Genomic DNA, 14,412 nt, shown 5'->3' on the forward strand with positions numbered 1-14,412 from the left:
CCAGCCCATTTTCTGCTTTAGCTTGAATCCTTTACGCAAAGGTAAACACATAAAAAGGAGCGGGAAATGCAAAATAATACGCACCCAGAGCCGAGAGGGTGTCTTCTTGCTTGGATTTTCTTTTTTCTCCTGCGTTCTTCCATCGTAGAAGTGTCAGATTCCAGAGGGTTGACTGTGGATTTACAATTTTAGGAGAAATACGGCAAAAAATGTTTCTGTATATTTTATTCATTCACTGGATGTGATTGGTCACAGCGTCACAGGTTAGGGGCTCTTTTAAACACATGACGCACAATAAACACACTTTTATATGTGACACCTTGCAACATAGAGTAATTACAGTAAAGCCCTGAAAATCTGTGAAAAACATTGATGTGCTCCCCCCAAATGGCAATATTGAGAATAATAATAGCTTGAAGCAAGCACGCTTGACCTCTTATTTGTGTTGTGATCAATGTAGTAGTATACAATAATCTCCCGTTTTTTTTACAGCAGTGTGAAAGAATACTTGACGTTTTTTTTTTTTTTTTTAACGGTCTCCTTATAGCGCAGACTCTCAATCACCATGAGCGTAATTCCCATGATGAACAGTAGAAATCAAACTCAGGCCCCGCCGACTGATTGTTGGAGTCTGATTGGCGTCTGTGATTGAGGTGGAAAAAGCCACAGATGAGAAATAAAAACAAAAGATAAAACGCTGGCTGAGTGGCGTCTGTGTATTTACATGATTCACTTTGAGGGAGATGTCCAAGCGTCCCTGAACGCCCCGTCGCCGGCCTCCAGGCTAGGGGGGGGTCCAGGATGAGTCCGCTTACCTCCTCCTTGATGGCAGTCAACCGGTGGGCGTGTAGGGCGTGTCGCTGTGGTAGTTGTAGTCGGGACACACCTTCTGCACCAGCTTGTAGTCGGTGCTGTGAAAGGTGATGAAGATACAGATGACTTTGAAAGGTTTGGAGCACAGCCAGGAGACGTGACTCTGGGTCTGGTCCTGAGGGCAACTCTGCGACGGGTCGTGGGCGCACAGCGAGTTTCGGGTGCCGCGTTCCACCTTCTCGTATTCCACGCGGCAGTTGAACAGCTTGTTCTCCTTGCTCTCCACCGCCGTCTGTTGCTGGACGCGCAGCTCCTGCTGCTGGTGGTGCTGGACGTGGAACTCCACCGCCTTGCTGGGTGGGACCAGCCCTACCGACACGTTGCCCTGCCCGGTGGAGTTGTGTCGGAAGTAGACGCTGAAGGTTCCTGGACAGGATATGCACTCTCAGAAGATAAAACGTGAGAACCCGCGGCCGGTTTACCGAGCTACAGTACCGTTGCCGTGGTCCACGATCTTGCCGGTGATGAGCAGGTTGAGCTTGACCGTCTTGATGTTGGAGTGGAAGTCGCCCCAGCCGAACATCTTCTTGAACTTGCCTGTCTTCACGATGGGCCTCCTCTTGGCCCGGGAGCGTCCTCCCGAGGCTGAAGAAGCCGAGTAGTTGGAGAGCCAGGTCCACTGCTTGGAATCTGAATCCAAATCCTCCTCCATGTGGAAGTCCAGGTCTACCGGGGTAAAGTTGTCCTTGCCGTCCAACGTGCGGGCCATGAAGCGGCTGACTGACAGAGTCTGAGCTGCTTTGCTACTAGAGGACCAGTAGGACTTCATTTTGGACTTTTGACCGTTTGCTGATCTCGAGTCCGCTCCGAGCACCTGGAGGACAAAGATGGATGTCACTTTTCAAGTTAGTCATCCAAGTATCCAACATTGGAATGAAGTAAAAAAATTCCCACAGTATTTGATACCATGAATGCAACATGGCTAGCGGTGCTAAAATCGAGAAGAAAAAAACATGGCAGTTGTATGTTTGCGATCACGCCGCAGTTCCGTGTTGGGCGGCAAGTGTGACAGCAGTTTGACTTTGGAGCTTCCTCCGTCAGCGCGTGTTGGCGCCGTCCATCATCACCCGTTCCAGAAAGCGCTGATGTTCGCCACAGACGCTTACGGAGCGCCAAACGTCTTTGGCGTGTCGTCTAAATCAAGACGGAGAGCCATCCCGCCTCCCCCTCCTCCTCTCTTGCCCCGTCCAACGTGCTTTCCGATGATGGATGAGTCATCTCCAACAATCCCGCAGATGACAGCGCCAACTGCGCGACGAGACCCTCGCCGTTCCGTGACAGCAGATCCATCTGAGCATAGCCTTCGTCGTTTTTTTCCGTATATTCTCCGGGCCGATCAATAGAATGAAAATAAGGTCTTCTTTTACACGGTTGAGGTGCATTGTGTGAGGCCGTGAATGATCTTCCCAGTGAAGGACGCGGCGGCTTTGTGCACTCGGACTTTTGGAGAAAGATGGCCTCCGGTTGTTTTTGAAGAGAACACCGTGATGGACGAGCCGATTGCCGTGGTAAAAACGTGCATAGATCTTTTTTTTTTTTAGATATATATAAAGAAAGTCGCCGCAGGACTTTTTAAGAGTAAAATATTTGAAGTGACAAGGTGAGATGAGGAATGGATTGGAATGTTTTGTGGCTCAGCGGCGCAGTTAAACGGCGTTAATGAAGCGCGGCTTTTGTCTAACACGCGCCGGCCGCCGTGATGTATTATCAGAAGACAAATTCGGCGGCGGGCGTCGGTCGCGGCTTCCCGCTCGGGATTTATGGTCGCCATTTCGCGTTGACGTAAAGCTCCTTAAGGATGGACAAGTTCAACGAAGTGGCGTCTCGCAAAGTGCCGAGCAAGCAGCTGGAAAGTGGACTCTCCTTCATTTTTATATTAAAGTGACGACTCGTGTTTTTTTTTTTTTTTTTTAATACACTCTATGTGCCGCCTTACTAAGTAAATATGTTCATTTGTGCAAAAAAAACAAAAAGGTGTAACCTTCAAGGCATGGCAGATTAAATTTTTTAAATGTATAGTGGCAATCTGTCGCTATATTTTAATATTTTAAACAATATTTAAGTTTTTTGCAATATTTTAATAATGTAGTAGTTCCATTAATTTACAGTAATGTCCATTCCATTGTGCTTAATTTAAAGCACGAATGTTTTTATAACATTCATAAATTTTTTTTTTTTAAGGTCTTCAACTCTTTGCATACCGATGACGTCTGCTGCCCATGACCTTTGACCACTGCTAAAAAGTTGCACTTCAAAAAGAGTTCGGTCTTACTTGCTATTCCGACTCATAAAAGTGATTCCGGAAGCTTCTCAGCTAAGTGGGTTAAGTCTCAACAGAGGCGCCGTCGTCACATGAAGGGATGTCAGGAAGCTGCTTTACACATGAACACGCACACAAACGCACACTGACACACACACATAAGCAAGATGGCTGCCAAAAGGACTCAGAAGTTGGGCGCAAGAATGTGCCGGAAAAAATAGGGATGGGATTTCTCACGATAGGCTGTCACACCTGCGAGTTCTTCTTCTTGTGTGACTGGGCGACACGTAATTAGCTGGCGTGTAGAAGCACACCTGACAGGATTAGCCGTACAATTGCACGGTGGATTAGAGAACCAACTTGTAATCTCAACTGGGAGATTCAAACCTGTGTGTGTGTGTGTGTGTTTGTGTGTTTTTGTGTGTGTGTGTGTGCCTCAAGGTGATGTGTGGTGCTGTTTAAAGGTCAGCAGTCACACCGAGATGACTTTGCCAGGCCTGGGGAGGTATTGATTGCTTTGCTTTAATGACGCCGCAGTGGTTCCTCCTGGCCAGCGGGGGCAGTAAACAAAAGTGTACACAGTAGTTGATATATTGTAGACTTTCAAGAGATTGGGTTAATTTAAAATAAATGTTTTTACGATATTCTGGCAAGTCAAATTTAGTTGAGTGCGTTGCATGTAGTACCATGTTTTGCCACAACATGTCAGGCAGCACTGAGCAAACTTTTAGCGAATTATAATCTTCCGAAAGGAAAAGATTTTTTTTATATTCACATAACCTCCGTGAAAAATGCTGGTTCACTGTATCCGGATTTTAGTTTTCTAAAGTGGTGATAATTTTCAAAGAAAACATCACAGCACTTTTTTACAATCAATAGATTCAAGCAAATATTAAAAAATAAAGCAAGATTTCATGCCAAAAGTCCCGAAGCTTCTTGTTAGCCCTTGTAAGTCACGAGGGGGTATACGTGAAGGCGAGAAAAAGTTGTTTTATCGGGCAAAAGCGACAAAGACGAGTGGCAGAAATAATATTGATGGTGACAGCGGGAAACATCATCAGTTATCCGCCAGGAGACTCGCAAACGATCATCTGTCACGCAAACGACCTCAAAGGAAAACACCGCGTGGCGAGCATTCTTGATGCTGATGCGCACGCGACAAAAAAAAGGAGCATGTGATATCAAAACACAAATTTACGGGATTCAAAGTGCTCCATTGAACCGCTTCGGAAATGTCAATCGAGCGGAGTGAAGGAATTTAATGAAGGAATTTCCGATTTAGCATTTAAATATTTTAGAAAATTATTTTACCTGTCAACCAACTCAATCTTGTACTGTAGTTTTTTTTTTTTTTAGATTTTAGACATTTTACAGACTTTATTCATCACGCCGACCTTATTTTTTTGTATGATTTTTTCAAATTTTCGCCGATTAAACAAAAAGCGCGTCAGATTGAACATTACTTTAAAAACGAACGAGTCCACCAACGATGTTCATTAGTTTTATCGTAAACCATTCTGTGTTTAGCTTTGCTTTTGAGTCCTCTGTGTCTCTTTTTTTAATTGCATTTCTCACCCGCTGTTAGAATAAAAAAAAAAAAAAAAGTCAATGTCCCTTCCAATAAAAAGTGTCGTTATCGCTGCGATGGAACATTTTATTGCTCAAGGCTTGGACACTTCATTTGCATTTACATTTAACGCCGGCACCATTTACGGGACTTTAATAATATTCCAGGTTTTTCCAGAAGTGCGGCGGCATCCCGGGCGGCTACGACAAGAGGAGATAACACACACATGTACGCACAACACGCACTCAAGTCCTCGTAGCTTGTTGGACAAACTCAACGCTATCTCCACGCCGCCGAGCCGGGAGATAACACACGTACGGCGCCCGCCGCCGCGCTTTCAAGATAAACAAGTGACGCCACCAAGCTCCTCCACGCACACACCCGCCGCGGCGTCTTGAATGGAAGGCGCAAGATGGAGTGCGTGTGTCACTTTTCATTGGGCTGGATGCAGCGGTGCAAGTGTGTGCAATTTGCGGAGATAGCGGGCAAAGTCAGCTGCTTGCCGCGATATTTACGACCATGTATCATACACAATACGACTCGGCGTAAATAGTGTGTTTACATCACATGTGGCAAATGTTTGATTGGATTTAAGATTGGATGCTCAATGCGGGCGAGGCGTCATGAGGTTATTTCTGGAGTTGATTTACATATGGGAATTTAAATGACAGACGGTGAACCTTTGCAAAATGGCAGATATGGGAGGAGACGTTTTTTGGGGAGTAGAAGAGGTCGAGAAGGTCCCCCTATAAATGCCTCTATTGTGTGTTAGCATTGTGTGTTAGCATTAAGCTAGCAGACTTTCATGACATAAAATGGTTGAACGTTTTAGTTTTCTCTCTTTTGAGTACCACAAAAAAATTTTTTTACGGGGTTCCATTTAACGTTTTGATTTCCAACTAAGGTTTTAAGTTATACAAATTTTTTTTGTAAGGTTTTGGAGACTTCCATTAAGTGCTTGGATCTCCTCGCTAAGGTTTGAAGGATTTTTATTCAGGGTTTTGGTCCCCTTTAAGGTTTTAGGATTAAGACTAAGGTTTTAGGGGAGGTCACAAAAAATGTGGCTTTCCAAAAAGATTTTAGGTTCTAGAACCTCTTACAATGTTTCGAAACTCCAACTTTGGAGAATTCCAAACAGTTTTGACGTCAAAGAAAAAGGCAAATTCAGGCTTTGGTACCCCAAAACCGCTTCGGTTTTAGAAGCTTCGATTAAGGATTTCAGTCCTCCCACTGAGATTTAAGTACTTCTCTGAAATATTGAGAGAGTTCCACTCAGTTTGGAGTGTTTGGGTGTAGCTGTTGTATCAAAGTGCTACCTGAGGGCGTTAGAGATGATGACAAATCAGAGTGTCAGGAAATCACAGGTGGACGTGCCTTATCTCCAGAGGATTCGGGGGCACAATTACAAGCGTGACCTCACACTCGTGATATGTGAGAGGAACCGGTTTGAAGACGAGGACCAAGAAACTAGTGTGCACTTTTTAAGGTAGCCACAGGAGAAAACGCATAATCAGACTTTTTCCGCACTAGCTTCAAAGAGGTTTGGGAGATTCCCGTGGGGGGGAAACATGATCACGAGAACATGGGATGTCCACGTGTTGAGATCTGTGGATTGCTACCTCGTACACCTCGTTGCAATCAAAACATCAATTCTATCCAAAACGAGCGGTTAATTAATATTTATGGAATAATATGTCCAAACCTTGAAAAATAAAATAATGATTATTAAATTTATATTAATTGGTACATATTGGTGTGTTTTGCTAGTCGACAAGCTTTGCTCCGACCAACCAATCAGAAGGTGGAAAAAATGCTGACATCATCGAGGATTAGTTGGTTGGAACCCTGCACGTTGGGGATTTATAAATTTGCCTACATAGAGATTATTTTTTTTATGGGCACCTATCCCATCTGAAAAATGTAATTCAGAATTTTTTTGTGATTTATAAATTTCATGAAACACTTTAGAATTTAAAATAGATTGATGCTTTTAGGCCCTGACCTTCTACCACTTGTTCTTCAGGAGTTTAGGATGCGGCAATCAGTGAGTTTTTAGCGGTAGTGTTTGGCATTAAGGGGGGGGGACGTGTTTGGGGGGGGGGGGGGGGGGGGGTGTAAATGATTAGCAAGTTTAGCCAGCTGTGAAATTGAGTTTATGCTTTTCAAGACGGCAAATTCAATTGGATAATGGGAATGAAGTTGTAGAGAATAATTAATAGTAATTGACTTCTTTCCATCACTATGCAAATTAAACACTGATAACGCCGCGGGAGCTTTTTAAGTGAAGTTTTTACGCGGATTACGGCCGCTGTTCTCCATCGATTGCTTTGTTGGCGCGTTCATCAGAGCAGGCGGGACGGCAGGATGGCGGGGTTACCGGCTCACGCGGGATTAAAGCAATTGGCTTGTCACAAACCGTCAAGTCGGACATTTTTTTTTTTTTCCAAAACTTTCTTTTCTTTCCTTGCTGAAGCTGTTTTCTTTTTTTCTTTCAACAAAACTAAAAATCCTTTGAGATAAGATTTTATAATTCCACTCTCGTCTACTTTGGTACTTCTAATGAGGTTACAAAGACTTTTATGAAAAATTCTTGGAGCTTCCATTACAGTTATTAGTCTTCCATTAAGTATTCGAGTGTAACAGTACGGAAAATCGATTTATGTCAATCTTGCTGTGTCTGAAAGGTTTATGACTCCATTGAGGGTTTTTGCTTATCCGAAAAATATCGATGGGGCTGAAGGTTAAGGGGGTTAAGGGCACAAGTCTTGCACAAAAGGTCTCTCGTGAGGTTTTACTACTTCCTTTAAAGGTTACTGACATGCTCTCAAGGTTTATGTTTCAATTTAGGTCAACTTTCAGCCACCCGCTAAAGTTTAAAGACTTCCTTTATTGGTTTGGGACATTACCAGTTTGAGTTTCAGGTTTTAGGGGTTCACATTTTGTGGTTGGCAAGTGAGGGATTCGGTTTCTTAAGGATTTTGAGTTACCCTGTTACGATTGTAGTACTTCAATTTGAGGTTTATGTTTACCACTAAAGGTATACCATTGTCCCTTAGGATTTAAGTATACGGGAAGTTTTTGTGGGCCCATTTTCAATTACGTTTAGAATTAGGTTTACGGGGAAAAAAAAGAGAAGGCATTGAAGAAGTAATTTGACGCTGTTAGCATCACTTTACCGAGGCACTTAGAAGCTAAATTAGCTTAGCATTAGCTATGGGGGGGCAGTGTCGAAAAGATGATTAGGTGAAGCTTCATTTGCTAATTGTTAATTAAAATCAAAGTCAGCAAAACGGTTACAGTGTTAGCTTTGGAAGAAATGTCTTAATGATGTCAAACTTGAGTAATTCAAGTTGAATTGAGTTTTTCTCAATTAAAATACACATCACATTTGTCCTTTAATGATGTACACTAATGAATGTTCTAAGTTATAATCAATGTTATCACATCTTAGTCTCAGAAAAAAAGACACATTAGACTTTAAATGACGACTAAAACATGTTTATTTTAAGTCCGATTAGTTATTTTATTTTTATTATAATTGACAGCTTAGCATTGGTTTCCAAAAACTACACATTGGCCGTTAAATACTGCCAGAAACATGTTAAAAATTTATATTATTATTTTTTTTCAATTCACATAATCAGAGATAATGTAGCATTATCTAAAAATAAAATAAAATTGGTCCTTATAATTTATTTTTGTTCATTTAAAATTGATAGCGTTAGTTGTAGGAAAAATTCACATCTCAATTTTGGAGTCATGATTTTTTTTTTTTTAAATTTTGATACATTTTTGTTCAATTTAAATCAAAACTATTACGCCGAGCTTCGCAAAAACTACACATTGGAGCGGAACACATTGATTTTTTTCCCCCCAAGCCTACCCTGGCTTTCTTCACCAAAAGGACCTCAGCAGGATTCCATTTGAATGCAAATATTGCAAATAGATGACTACACACGTGAGTAAATCTGAGTTAATAAACGGGATTTACTCACCAGAGAGATGACTGACAGCAGCAGAGCCCAGCAGCACCATGTGGTCGGCATGTTCGGACCACAAAGCTTCTCGCCTGGCTTCAGTCCAGCCGTCGTCCTCTCTGATGTGGGGAAAAAAGCCCCCCAAAAAATCTCCTGCTGACCCAACTTGAAATAAAGTGCAAGGACGGAGTCGGGTGGGGGGTCCGAAGGTAGAATGACGACGGTGAGGGTCTTCTGGGTTGGGGGGAGAGCAGAGCAAGGGGAGACGCTGCGCTATTTGCACATGAGAGAGTGAGTGTGGAAGGGATGCTTTATACCCACACGCAGGGATGCAGGATGGGAGTTGGGGGGCTTGTGGGATGGTGGAGGGGGTATTGAGGGACTTCGGAGAACTTGGGGTGTCGTCAGGCTGCCCTCAAGTGGTGCTCGGCCGTACTGCAAATGATATTTTTTTGGACAACATAAAAAAAAAAGTCTGCTGATGTTATGTAAAAAGATAAAAGAATATGCAAATTTCTAAAATGTTAAAAGTATGTTTTAAAAAAATATACATAGAGAGGATGAATATAAAATGCAAAACTATAAGAGGAATAAACTACTAAGAAAAATATACATATAAAATATGATAATGTAAAAAAATAACTATACGATAATTAACAATAAAAAAAGAAATAATTGTGAATAAAAACGTGATGAAAAGAGAAAATAAATAAAATGAACTGACAAAATTGTACATTATTTTTTTTGCATCTTTTCTTATACAATTCATATTTTTATCCATCCTGTATATTTTGTTTTCAATACACCACTTTATATAGTTTTACTGTACTTTTTTTTTTTTTTTTTACCGGAAATGGTTCACTGTCACGACCTTTTTTTGTCCTTCTGTGATGCTTCTCCTACAAGCAAATCAATAGTCTTATCTTGTCTTCGATCTTGTCTGAAAAAAAAAAATAACCACCCATCATGAAAAAGCCAAATTAAAATGTCACAACACAAACACAAGCTTTGTTAGTACTACTAATAAAATCGTACAGGTAGTAATTTTCAACTGACATTTGAAAGTCATGATGTCAAATATTCAATTTGTCATTCAGGTTGCCAGACAACAGCTGTTAGATAAACAAACCCCCACACACACACAAAAAAAAGTGCAGTGAGAGCAAAGATAAGAGGAAAGGTCAAAATCAATCTCATAAATGGCAGCACGTTGCACTCTAATGCGGCGCGATTAGCATCGCTGCTAAAGTAAAAAGGGGAGCTCTCGGCTGCACCAACCATCATGTTGCAACTCAATTAGCGTCACTTAAGCACCAGAGGGGGCGCTGCCTTTTTTCAATAGCAAACCCAAATGTTGTGGCTGAAAAAATATTCATAAATGCTAATTATGTTTGCAATTTTAAAGGTAAAAAAAAAAAACCTTTGGGCAAAACCCGCAAGCTAACTAAAGTGAATCGCGAGTTTTGTATTTTAGCTTTTTCCAGCATGCATAAAAGACAGAAAGGACAAATATTTTTGCATTATCACCGTGTCCTTGTTTATTATCGCCTTTTCTTTCCCCACGCACAAACAACCTGTACAAAAACGGACGAGCTTTACTCTTTTTTTTTGTCGTCTTCTTGCTTTTTTTTTTTTTTTTTTAACCCCCTTTCCCCATCACAGAATTTGCATCAGGACAGCAAAAAATATTATACAGCCACTTTTGCAATATTCAAACTAAACATTTTTTGTGTAATACAAAATAAATTTACATGAACCTTTCAACATTTTTTTTCTCTCCACGACAAACAAGAAAATAAAAAAAGTTTCTTTTTTTGTTTCTTTTTTTTACAAATCCACCAGCGTAAACATGTTTTGTTATTTTCCACCTCATAAATAATAAAGCTTATATGAAAAAACACACGAGTGTTCATTAGTGATCATTTTGTAAGCGACCGCATGTTAGTTGGACCCTTTTCAAGTAGAAAAACTGCAAGTGATCGTCAGTAAGGCAGATAAAAGAAAAGTTGGAAAAGAGATTTAGGAGCGAGGAGTTATTGCATTTGATGCCTTCGGGGGCACTGATGAATAGACAGGGCGTTTTTTTGGCGAGTCACCAAACTTTGCCACCAAGCTCCACAAGCCCAAGAACAAAAACAAATTTTGCATCCTCCATACATGCTACAAATAAGCTGACACAATCGATGTGAGGAGTTTGCGTTTAAAGGACTTGTGGAAATTTCCGAAATGCTCCTACAACGGCTACTTCGATATGGCAGAATTTCTGGAACGGGGTTTCTGGGTTGACTCTTGATATATCGACATATTTCACCCTTCTAAGTTTCGGGGGCTGAATTTTTCAAGATTGTCAAGTTTGTCTTTTGAATAAACATCCGTGGGAAATAGCCATGATGACCTTCAAAATGGCTGCTTCAACGCAAAAGTGTCTTACATCTTGTCTTCTGAAAGAGGGAGAAATATATGTGGGAAGTGGAAAGAAACGTAATTACATTAGACGACCTCAATAAACCACAAAAGGTACTTTTTTTTTTTCCTTTTTACTCTTGAAAAAGAAATCTATACATATTTATCATTATTTATAAAGGAGTGTCAGGACCAGATTGGGATTTTTTTTTTTTTTTTAAATTCCCAGTGTGGCCATGAGGCTCCTTTGTAAGTGACCCCCGCGTGTTTGTGTTGACCATTATTTTTGCCGAAATATTCCTCTTTTATGGCATCATCAGTCATGTGCTGCACTAATATAGTGCACATTAGCGCCGAAAACGAGAGAGCAAGAGAGAGAGAGAGAGACAAAGAAGGGCGCAGTTTCCATGGCAACGGCCGCCCCAATCCAACAACAATCACAAAAGCGCAAGAGAGAGAGTGGCGTCCCTCTTTTGTCCAGAGCAAGAGGATTCGGCAGAGGAAGGGATTCTAAACCCCTTTATGGAGATTTGCCTTTCCTTCATCCTTCATCTTTTTTTTTTTGGCAACGGAGGATGCGACGTATCCCGTAAAGCCTCAGGCGGCGGCTCAGCGGGAAGAAAGTGTGTGGGGGGAAAAAAAAATGTCTCGGTTGGGCGGGATGACAAAAAAAAAAAAAGGCATTTGACTCAACACTTGCAGAGGTCATGAAGGCGGAAAAAAAAAGTGTGAGCGGGGAGAGCACTTTTTGAAACAGAGACGTGCTCTAAGAGGATTTTCTGTCTCGCCTTCATGCTGTTTGAAAAAAAAAAGAAAAAGAAAGGAAAAGCGTCCGGCGCGCAGTTGTGACTACATGTCCGTGTCGCCGTCGTAGGCCAGCGTCAGAGGTTTGAGGCGGTTGTTTTGCTGCTGCCTCGCTCGCTCCGGTCGCTTTGGCTTCTTGCTGCCGGTCGCAAAACACGGAAACACACGTTATGGTTACTATTTGGGGAGGAGCCTAAATAAGCGCTGTCATCACCGGACACAACATTAGGTACACCTGCACACTAGTAACCGTCCTTTAAGCTTTTCCATTAAATCCAAATGCTCTAGTGGTGCTCTCCAGACATTTCAATCCAACATGGTTACAAGTACACGTACAGGTCTAGCTAATGAAGTCGACAATGAAGTTACTTTTGGTAGTTCACTGAATCCACAAATGGGACAATGCTACCCCCTACTGGAAGATGGAATCAGCACAGACAATGAAGGGGAAGGAGATGAGTGGAAATGGCATGACTTGGCCACACGAGGGCAGCAGAGCAACAGCTATCCATCTATCCATCCTAATTGATTTCCTCACTTTTCCATACTAATCTACAAGAGACTGGTGCTCACCTGCTCCAACGAGCTGACTCGGCTATCGGGCGGACTGCGTGAGGGGAGGGGCTGCAGGCACTTGAGCAAAGCATGCTGGGAGGAGGGGCTTTGTTGGGCGGGGGATGAGGGGGTGGCTCTTTTCATTAGCTGCCGCTGCTCTGAGCCAGCTCCTGGCAGTCGGGACACGTGTAGACCGTCCCGCGGGCATTCTGCTGCCCCGTCCACACCGCCGCCCCGTTGGCGTGGACCTCCTGGGAGGCCAGAGAACGATGCACCCTTGCACAATAACTGCTGCCCTCGCCAAAGTTGGGGGGGGGGTGACGAGTGAGGGGAGAAGGTGACCGTGGTGGTGATGATGATGAATTGATGAAGATGAGGAAGCAGAAGAAGTCTTACTCACCAAGCCAGGTAGATCATAGACACGATGAAGATAAGCAGCACGAAAGCTCCCGCAGCCACGCCGTACACCCAAATCTTCAACTTACCATCTGCTGAGGGACGGGGAGGGATTAGGGACACTTTCATGAAGTTGTTGCCTTGTTGATTAAGTCCTCACGTTAGATTCGCAGTATAATTAAAAATATTTGTGACCTGGTCCGTAGGGTTGCAGGTACCAGGTGCGCCCCGAGCGTCCCGGCTGTGTGGTGGTAGTCAGAGTGGGGTTGATGGCGCGGCTGGTCTTGACGTCCCCCTTCTTGTCTCCCGCCGTGGGGATCTCCAGGACGGGGATGGGAGCGCACTGGTCCAGGAACCCGCCGGTCGACAGCACCTCTGTGTAGCCTTCCTCGCACATGCACATACCCGCCTGCGGGGGGCAGCACAAGACCGATGGATTTTGCTGCAAGTTGGTACTCTTTACTTCCTGGTGACTGACCTCGCTGCAGTAAGATGTTGGAGGGAAGCATGGCGGGTTGCACGTGCTGTCGTCCATCACGGGGGTTGCGGGAAGGCAGCCTCCTAAGCGGGGAAAAAAATAGCATCAATGAAGCACATCAACAACATAATAGTATACCAAATTTAGTCAAATGGCCTTTGATTTTGGGGAGTTTGAGTTTTTGCGAGAAATTTTGTGGGTCTACGCATGACAGTGTTGCAAATTTCATGTTACTAAATTAAACTGACTCCAAGGCCTGATTTTTCAAAATGTTAGTCTGGCTCTGACGATGGGGGGTTTTGATTTGATTGGAGTTGTTGGTGTTTTTCTGGCAAGTCATCAAACTTGGCTGCCAAGCTTCGGCCACATGTGATGATAAACTAAAGTGTTTTGCAATTTAGTGTTGTCCATCTGCCTCCAAAAAAAAAAAAAAAAAACATGGTTCCAATTTGGTTGCAGTTTGACAAAGCTCTACATGAGTGTGTCTTGGCAGCAGCACCATAAAATGGCTTCCCAACGTTGTGACGCTTCCTTCTTAAGTTGAAAAGTGCAGCCATAATGCAAACCTTGACTTTAAAATTTGAGTGGCTTAATACTTTTGTATTTACTGGAGAGTGACTGTAATGTTCTTACCAGTGACGTTGAGTCCGTCAGAACGCTGACACCAGATGAACGGTCGCGAGGAGTTGGGCCAAAAGCTGCTCTGCCACTTGTACTCAAAACATTCCCCTTCTAAAATAACAACACCAAAAAAAAAATAATAATCACGTGAAGACGACTGATCGCAAAGAAGTTCTGAAGTTGTGGACGTGTCATGGTCTTAAACGTCACAGGCGTGCAACGGAGTGTTTTAATGTTCACCGAGAGTCTCGGCTTAATGAGCGTCTATCAGCGAGCCTGAGAGATGAAATCAGTATCAGCGTCTCTGCAGACTCAGCTGGAGGAAATGAACAATTTAACCTTGGACAAAGAAGAGACATGCTCCGCTATCTCTGCTCGTCATCTCGAGACTCTCGTTCATCTGAAGGAGCTCACGCCACGACGCTTGAGCTTCTACTCCGCGTCACGAGCATCCTGGTGGAAATTGACTCTTGATAAC

The 14,412-nt window shown here is 42.9% G+C and overlaps 2 protein-coding genes across 7 annotated transcripts in view; both read right to left on the reverse strand.

Moving 5' to 3' along the window:
* Window positions 1-208: 208 nt before the first annotated feature.
* On the reverse strand, window positions 209-8,837 carry LOC125974832 (neurexophilin 1). Of its 2 annotated transcripts, XR_007483737.1 has the most exons (4): window positions 8,696-8,837; window positions 1,309-1,687; window positions 725-1,239; window positions 209-642 (listed from the first exon to the last, which is right to left on the reverse strand). XR_007483737.1 is itself a non-coding variant. In XM_049729695.1 (3 exons), the coding sequence occupies exons 1-3, from the start codon at window positions 8,744-8,746 to the stop codon at window positions 833-835; spliced, it is 837 nt and encodes a 278-aa protein (XP_049585652.1). In that variant the 5' UTR covers window positions 8,747-8,837; the 3' UTR covers window positions 209-832. The 2 variants fall into 2 exon arrangements, 1 of the variants encoding a protein (XP_049585652.1); XM_049729695.1 differs by having other exon boundaries at window positions 209-1,239.
* A 2,915-nt stretch (window positions 8,838-11,752) lies between these two features.
* The window catches only part of thsd7ab (thrombospondin, type I, domain containing 7Ab), a 43,892-nt gene continuing 41,232 nt past the window's right edge, over window positions 11,753-14,412 (reverse strand). For 3 of the 5 annotated variants that reach the window (XM_049729625.2, XM_068651770.1, XM_068651769.1), the window contains 5 exons: window positions 13,947-14,045; window positions 13,314-13,396; window positions 13,031-13,244; window positions 12,840-12,927; window positions 11,753-12,023 (listed from right to left, as the gene is read on the reverse strand). In XM_049729625.2, coding sequence (XP_049585582.1) covers window positions 11,930-12,023; window positions 12,840-12,927; window positions 13,031-13,244; window positions 13,314-13,396; window positions 13,947-14,045 — 578 coding nt within the window. In that variant the 3' untranslated portion in view covers window positions 11,753-11,929. Of the gene's footprint in view, window positions 12,024-12,582; window positions 12,731-12,839; window positions 12,928-13,030; window positions 13,245-13,313; window positions 13,397-13,946; window positions 14,046-14,412 lie in introns of those variants that run through there. The other 2 variants (XM_068651768.1, XM_068651767.1) reach the window with 1 other exon arrangement.

Source organism: Syngnathus scovelli, chromosome 9 (genome assembly GCF_024217435.2).
Source record: "Syngnathus scovelli strain Florida chromosome 9, RoL_Ssco_1.2, whole genome shotgun sequence".
Taxonomy (NCBI): domain Eukaryota; kingdom Metazoa; phylum Chordata; class Actinopteri; order Syngnathiformes; family Syngnathidae; genus Syngnathus; species Syngnathus scovelli.

Coding starts and splice junctions, on each gene's coding strand:
- LOC125974832 (XM_049729695.1), bottom strand. CDS start 8,746: ATGCCGACCACATGGTGCTGCTGGGCTCTGCTGCTGTCAGTCATCTCT. Junction 1,688..8,695: donor TGCTGTCAGTCATCTCTCTG/GTGAGTAAATCC, acceptor TTTGTCCTCCAG/GTGCTCGGAGCGGACTCGAG. Junction 1,240..1,308: donor GATCGTGGACCACGGCAACG/GTACTGTAGCTC, acceptor TATCCTGTCCAG/GAACCTTCAGCGTCTACTTC.